Source organism: Cebus imitator, unplaced genomic scaffold, assembly GCF_001604975.1.
Source record: "Cebus imitator isolate Cc_AM_T3 unplaced genomic scaffold, Cebus_imitator-1.0 Scaffold52, whole genome shotgun sequence".
NCBI lineage: Eukaryota > Metazoa > Chordata > Mammalia > Primates > Cebidae > Cebus > Cebus imitator.
In genome coordinates this window covers 522,566-529,940 of record NW_016107367.1, presented here as the reverse complement: position 1 = coordinate 529,940, position 7,375 = coordinate 522,566, and the positions used below count along the sequence as shown (strand labels likewise).

The window sequence follows — 7,375 nt, the reverse complement described above, 5'->3', positions numbered from 1 at the left end:
ACACTGTCGCCCTGGCTGGAGTGCAGTGGTGTGATCACAGCTCATTGCATCCTCAAGCTCCCAGGCTAAAGCAGTCCTCCCGCCTCAGCCTCCTGAGAAGCTGAGACTACAGGTCCTTGCTGCCTTGTCCAGCTAATTTTTTAAAAACTTTTTTGTAGAGATAGGGTCTCATTGGGTTGTCCAGGCTGGTCTCCAACTCCCAGGCTCAAGCAGTCCTCCTGCCTTGGCCTCCTAAAGTGCTGGGATTACAGGCTTGAGCCACCATGCCCAGCCTCGTTTTCATTTTCACAGGGAAATATTTTCATTGTTAGACTAACTTCATACTGCAATATATGTTTTAAGAGAATTTTTTTCAACCACAGGCTAATGGCTAATGCCGCTTTTTTGGTGAAAAATGAGTTTTAACAGCGTGACCTTTAGAAGGAATCAACAGTTTTACAAATCATTCCCCACATATGATCTCTGACGTGGTCTCTCCGTGTCTCCAGCAAGCAATCTATAAAATGTATTTAGTTGTGTCAGATTCTGCTCTTGTCCTCTGGTGGCAGTCGGACCACATTGGCCACCTGCTCAGTGCTGGCTCCCGGAAGACCCCAGAGTCTGACTGTGAACCTAGTCCTCTGCCCTCGTCCTGAGATTATGTCAAAGTTAACAGAAGATGTTTAGATGCTCCAGAGTGACCTTTAATTATTAAGTTAATTCATTTTCTTTTGGCTTAACTAATAAAAGGTAACAGTTAATGTTGTTTAAATTGTGTCTCTTAGTAGGGGCAGCTTCTTCATTCTACTTGTAGAAATCAAGATGGTCCTTAATGCTTTCTGAAGTCCACTTAAGAGTTGCTCCCTTGTGTTTTGTTTTTTTAAGTGGTTTTGCATTGTCCAAAGTAGCAGCATGTGGAGATTTAGAAATATTAATCCTCTAAAATAATGCTCTTCCATTTTCAGGTGTTTAAGGATAATTGCTGTAAGAGAGAAATTCTAGCTCTTCAGATCTACTGTCGGAATGAAAGCCGAGGTTGTGCAGAGCAGTTAACACTGGGACATCTGTTGGTGAGTAGCGCAGAGGCACTGGAGGTTTGTACTGGAGGAATCCGAGTTTCTTACGTCTAGTGGATGAAGTGATCAGTAGGATGTGGCACTTTAAGACCATGTTGACGTTAGTTTTTCAAAACACAGCCAAATAGGAAAGCAGTGAGAACCACCCTCTAAGTTGTTATTTTTATGACATCATTGATAGAATTGCCAACTGGTTCTTAAACACTCCCAACCCTATTTACAATAGAGAAAATCTGAGTTGGATTTTAATTTTAGAAGGCCCATGAAATTCGACATACTTCTTGTATTTTTTTATTAGTAGCATATTTAGCCTAGAAAATTATTTGAACTGGAATAAAACAAAGTTCTTAGCAGATACTCATTTATCTATCCAGGAAGCAGAGTTGACTTAATTCTTCAACAACAATATAGTTTGAGGAATCACGAAATAGAATATGAAATTCAGTGTCTCTTGGCGTATTTGTTACTCTTTGCTGTGAAAGACTGGTCTAACAGCAGAGGAGAAACCTTTCTGGCATTTGAGATTGAGGGGCTTTTGCCCAGTTAAGAACTTTGAATGATCTGTCTTATAGGTGCATTTAAAAAATGATTGCCAGTTTGAAGAACTTCCATGTGTGCGTGCTGACTGCAAAGAAAAGGTCTTGAGGAAAGACCTTCGAGACCACGTGGAGAAGGCATGTAAATACCGGGAAGCCACGTGCAGCCACTGCAAGAGTCAGGTTCCGATGATCACGCTGCAGGTGTGGTGTTTTTCCTGTTCACACATCTTGTGCCCAATTCATAGATCAGTTTCCCGCTGAATAGCTTTTTAAATGACTATTCTAACAGGAATAAAGAGAAAAGATAGGAGTAAATAGCAGTTTTTATCAGACTTCATTTCAGAGTTAAGCTTTATTTGTTTTGCCTATTTTGATTTATTTGGTTAACATTTCCCATTGCCTTGATTGACTGTCATTTGGGGTGTCAGAAAATGAATAGTTATTCAAGAAAGGTAGAATTTTTAACTTGTCCTAAGGAATGGCCTCAAAATGTTGATAGATTGCCTGATCTTATTACAGCTCTGTGACATAACCATCACTTACGATAGGCTAATTTATCCTACAACATTGAAATGCAGCTGTTTATCTTGGAGAGAGAACTTCTCATACTTGGGTTATATTGGCACAGTTCTGCATTGTGTGTTTCTGTGTGTGAGAGAGTGTGGGGCTGAGTGTGTGAATGGGGGTGAGTGTGTGGCTGGGTGTGTGAATTAAAGAGGAAAGCAGAGATGTTGGGGGTGCAGGACACACTTCTAAAATGATCCATTTGTTGAACAAACACCTTTTGGGCACCTACTGTGCGCGGAGCAGCGTTCCAGGAGCTGGGGACTCAGTGGTGAAGCTCCTCTAAGTGGGAAAAGATACTAACAAATGTGTAACTTCAGGTGGTGATCAGTGCCATGAATAAACCTCAGGCAGACTCAGGGAAGAGGGACGATCAGCACTGGCTTCTCTGAAGCAGTCATAGGACAGCAAGGGAGCGTGTGGACCCTGAGCTGGAGCTGGCAGGGCTGTGGGGTTCAGGCGCTGTGTGGAGCACAGGCTAGATGTGAGGGCGGTGTGGCAGCCAGAGGGGGAGGGAAAGGCACTGGACAGCCCAGAGCTGGGGAGGTGAGTGGGGCCTCGGGGCAAGGCCTGGTGTGGCTGGGGTGCGGACAGTTGTACTGGGGTGCGCCTGAAGGTGGGACGGTAGGATTGGCCAGCAGGTTGGGTATGAGGTAAGGGTGACCCCCAGTGCTTGTGGAGAACCTGGGTGTCCTGCCGAGGGGATGCCCAGTGAATGGAGGGTGACGGACTTGGGGGAGAATGGGGAGTGGAGCTACGCAGGCTGCAGGTGGGGGTGACTGTGGTGGTTTGCAGGGCCATGGGGCTGGAGCAAGTGTAGAGGAGGACAGAACTCATGGGGGCCTGGGCACACTCTCCAAGGCTGCCAAGAGGCTGGGGTGGGCTTAGCCATGAAGTGACTGAGGGGAGGCATCAAGGCACTTCAGCCAGGGTGTGGCCACCATCCAGTTCCTGCCAGATAACTGTGGAGTGTGTTTTTTGTTTGCTTGTTTGTTTGTTTTTTTAAGACAGAGCCTCACTCTGTCATCCAGTCCTGGAGTGCAGTGATACAGTCTCAGCTCCCTGCAGTCTCTGCCTCCAGGTTCAAGCAGTCCTCCCACCTCAGGAACTACAGGCGCATGCTACCATGCCTGGCTAATTTTTGTATTTTTTAGTAGAGACAGAGTCTCGCCATGTTGCCCAGGCTGGTCTCCAGCTCCTAGGCTTAAGCCATCTGCCTACCTCGGCCTTAGAGGCGAGAGCCATCGCGCCCAGCATGGAGCTCTCATGACCAAATGTAGGGAGTTTCCTTTGCTTTTCTCTATGAAATAAGATGTATTCTCTTAGGTTGGTGCAAAAGTAATTGCAGTTTTCTCCATGGGTTTTAATGGTAAATACTTCATAATCTCTGTATTTGCCCTGCTTTCTGTAATTTTTCTGTGCCCATGTCTTTCTTACATCGCACGATCTTTTTCTTGTATGATACTTCAGATGTTTCCAGTTATTAAGAACTTTTGAGGCCAGGTGTGGTGGCTCACACCTGTGTGCCCAGCACTTTGGGAGGCTGAAGCAGGAGGATTGCCTGAGCTTTGGAGCTGGAGACCAGTGTGGGCAACACAGCAAGACTCTGCCTCTATAAACAATAAAAATTTAGCCAGGTGTGGTAGAGCATACCTATATTTCTAGCTACTCGGGAGGTGGAGGCAGGAAGATTACTTGAGGCAGGGAGGTTGAGACTGGTAGTGAGCCATGATGACACCACTGCACTCAGCCTAGGTGACAGAGTGAGACCCTGTCTCAAAGAAAAAAGGACTTCTAAGAACTGTGCCTTCCCCTTCCTTTGGAAAATAGCAATAGTGTTTTGTCATAGTCAAAATAATTCCTCCAGGCTATGTGTGATGGCTCGTGCCTATAATCCCAGCACTTTGGAAGACCAAAGCAGGATGATTGCTTGAGGCCAGGAGTTCAAGACCAGCCTGGGCAACAAAGCAAGACCCCCTCTCTAAAACAAAAATAATAATTCCCCCAGTTGTTAAATTCCAGTGAATGAGACACATGCCTGATGAACAGGACTTCAGGCCTGACATATGTTAATATATTGCTATCTCATGACAGTCAGAATGGTGATTATTAAAAAGTCAAAAAACAACAGGTGCTGGCGAGGTTACAGAGAAAAAGGAATGCTTTTATGCTGTTGGTGGGAGTGTAAATTAGTTCAACCATTGTGGAAGACAGTGTGGCGATTCCTCAAAGATCTAGAGGCAGAAATACCATTTGACCCAGCAATCCTATTACTGGCTATATACCCAAAGGAATATAAATCATTCTATTATAAGGACACATGCACACGTATGTTCATTGAAGCAGTATTCACAATAGCAAAGACATGGAATCAACCTAAATGCCCATCAGTGATAGACTGGATAAAGAAATGTGATACATATACACCATGGAATATGATGTATCTGTGAAAAAGAAGGAGATCAGCCGGATGTGGTGGTTTGTGCCTGTAATCCCAGCATTTTGGGAGGCCAAGGCAGACAGATCACCTGAGGTCAGGAGTTCGATACTAGCCTGACCAACATGGAGAAACCCCATCTCTACTAAAAAACCAAAATGAGCCAGGCGTGGTGGCACATGCCTGTGATCCCAGCTACTTAGGAGGCTGTGCATGAGAATTGATGGACCCGGGAGGTAGAGGTTGCAGTGAGCTGAGATTGTGCCATTGCACTCCAGCGTGGGCAACAAGAGCAAAACTCCAAGAAAAGAAAGATCTGCCAGGCATGGTGGCTGACACCTGTAATCCCAGCACTTTGGGAGGCCAAGGCAGGTGCATCACCTGAGGTCAGGAGTTCAAGACCAGCCTGGCCAACATGGTAAAACCCCCTCTCTGCTAAAAGCATAAAAATTAGCTAGGGGTGATAGCCCGTCTGTAATCCCAGCTACTCCAGAGACCGAGGCACCAGAATCGCTTGAACATGGGAGGTGGAGGTTGCCATGAGCCGAGATCACACCACTGCACTTCAGCCTGGGTGACAGATCAAGACTCCGAATGAAAAAAAAAAAAAAAAAAAAAAAGGAGGGAGATCATGTCCTTTGCAGGGACATGGATGGAGCTGGAAGACGTTATCCTTAGCAAACTATCCTTAGCAAACTAATGCAGGGACAGAAAAACACCACATGCTCTCACTTATAAGTGGCAGCTGAATCATGAAAACACATAGACACACTGTGGGGATGAACACACACTGGGGCTGTGGGTTTAGGAGAGGAAGAGCACCAGGAAGAATAGCTAATGGATGCTGGATTAATACCTAGGTGATGGGTTGATCTGTGCGGCACACCACCGTGGCACACATTTACCTGTGTAACAAACCTGCACATCCTGCACATGTACCCTGGAACTTAAAATAAATAAATACGTAGCTATCAAAGTTATACTTTGCTTCTTGCCAAAATCAGTTACCTTTATTGCAGAATAGAATCCAACAACTGATTTTTGTTTGAGCAGGAATTGTAGAGCATGTCTGTTAAACTGACTCTGAACACCAGATGAGGCTGTAACAGGTCAGGTTTTAAGCATCAGTATAGCGTATGGATTCACAAAACGGCGCCAGACCCTGCCCTCGTTGCTCAGGATATACACGAGAATAAGTCGCACTCTCTACTTCAGTTTACAGTCTGATGAGAGAGACAGCCAGATGCACAGTTTAATTCCTGTTAGTATGGGAAGTACTGTGATTGTAACATTAATAACATGCCAACAAGGAAGGACCAGTTATAATAGCGTAGCCTGAGTGGCAAGGAAGGTTTTAGTGAGGAGGTTGCCTTTCATTTGATCTGGGTCTTGAATTAGTCAACTAAAAGACACAAGAGAAAGAGAGTAGATGGAAAGCACAGAATGATAATGAGCAAGTTTGGGGGCTGAGTTGTGCAAATATTCCTCATAAATCACACTACACACTTAAGGTGAAACTAGTTTAAACCCGCTAGAGCAGTGTGGGTAGTAGAGGGCGTCTTAAGGTGTGTGTCGACTTCTCTCGGGGCGGGCAGGCATCTCAGCAAGCACGGGTGTTTGGGGTCCTGCTAGTGCAGCTGCCCTGCCTCTTGGCCTGATGAGGGGAGGGCCGTTGCTGGTTGGCTTCCTTCACCCCAGGCCTGATTCTGTGACTTGCCCTCGCTCACCTCTCTTTTCAGTGGTGTGATTTGGTTCCCACATATTTTGATTTTTTCAACTCTCTGACACCCTTAGTTTCATCCCCTCAGGCCTTCATTGAGTTTATTTCTCAGAACAGTTCTGATACAGGGAGGCCGAGAGCCCAGGTCATTCTGATTCTCCTGCATTCCCTGCTTGTGGCGGGTCACAACATCAAATGTTGACAAAATGTGCTGAGAATGCATTGAAACTCTGGACCGTTGCAGTTCACATGAGAATCTCTTTTCTACATTTAAACTATGGCATATACAGTATGCCAGCTATTTTCAAGTTTTATCATTTTTTAAATTTATAGGTCAGCATAATTTAAAGTGTCAGGAAACCTTTTAGATTTAGCCCAGAAATCCTGGACTATCATTCTTTAAACAATTCTGTTACTAGTGAAGATCAGGATGATAGAGATCTCACCCTATGGGAGAGCATACGTTGTGGAAGTCTACGTAGGTTTGGCCAATTTGGAAATCAACTGTCAGTGTCCTATTAGGTTGGACATTCAGGCATTCAGTTAACCAGCAGTTCTTCCCCTGGATGTATAGGAGAAACTGACACACACACACACACACCAAGAAATGTGGCCAGGTGTGACCAGAGCAGCGGAAATCTGGAAACAGCCGGAGCACCCGTCAGCAGGTGGAAATGGTGTCACAGTGTTACACGGCAGGGAGGTGTGTCATGCAGCAGTGAAAGTTAGGGGCCTGCAGTTATTCGCAATAGGCAGATTAGTCTAAAGTGTAATAGTGAGCCAAGTCCAGAAGACCATGGTAGAAGTCTATGTTAACAAAATTTTTAAAAAAATGAAACAGTGTTTCATTTGTCACACATAAATATGGTGAAACCTTTTTAGAAACAGAAATACAAAATTCAGGGTTGTGGTTTTAATGGGAACTCCCTAGGGGAGAATGAGGGTAAGGTGGGAGAGGTTGACACAGGTACATAGATGGACATTATCCGTCATGCTCCTGGACCTGGGTGTTGGCTTCATTGGGTGTTCACTATGTAGTTATGCTTTTCTTTTTTCTTTT

At 45.1% G+C, this 7,375-nt stretch overlaps 1 protein-coding gene across 8 annotated transcripts in view; it reads left to right on the top strand.

The window, feature by feature from the left end:
- The window catches only part of TRAF3 (TNF receptor associated factor 3), a 127,402-nt gene that overhangs the window by 98,711 nt on the left and 21,316 nt on the right, over window positions 1-7,375 (top strand). For all 8 annotated transcript variants that reach the window (XM_037738293.1, XM_017528056.2, XM_017528057.2 and 5 more), the window contains 2 exons: window positions 945-1,049; window positions 1,628-1,795. In XM_037738293.1, coding sequence (XP_037594221.1) covers window positions 945-1,049; window positions 1,628-1,795 — 273 coding nt within the window. The remainder of the gene's footprint in view (window positions 1-944; window positions 1,050-1,627; window positions 1,796-7,375) is intronic.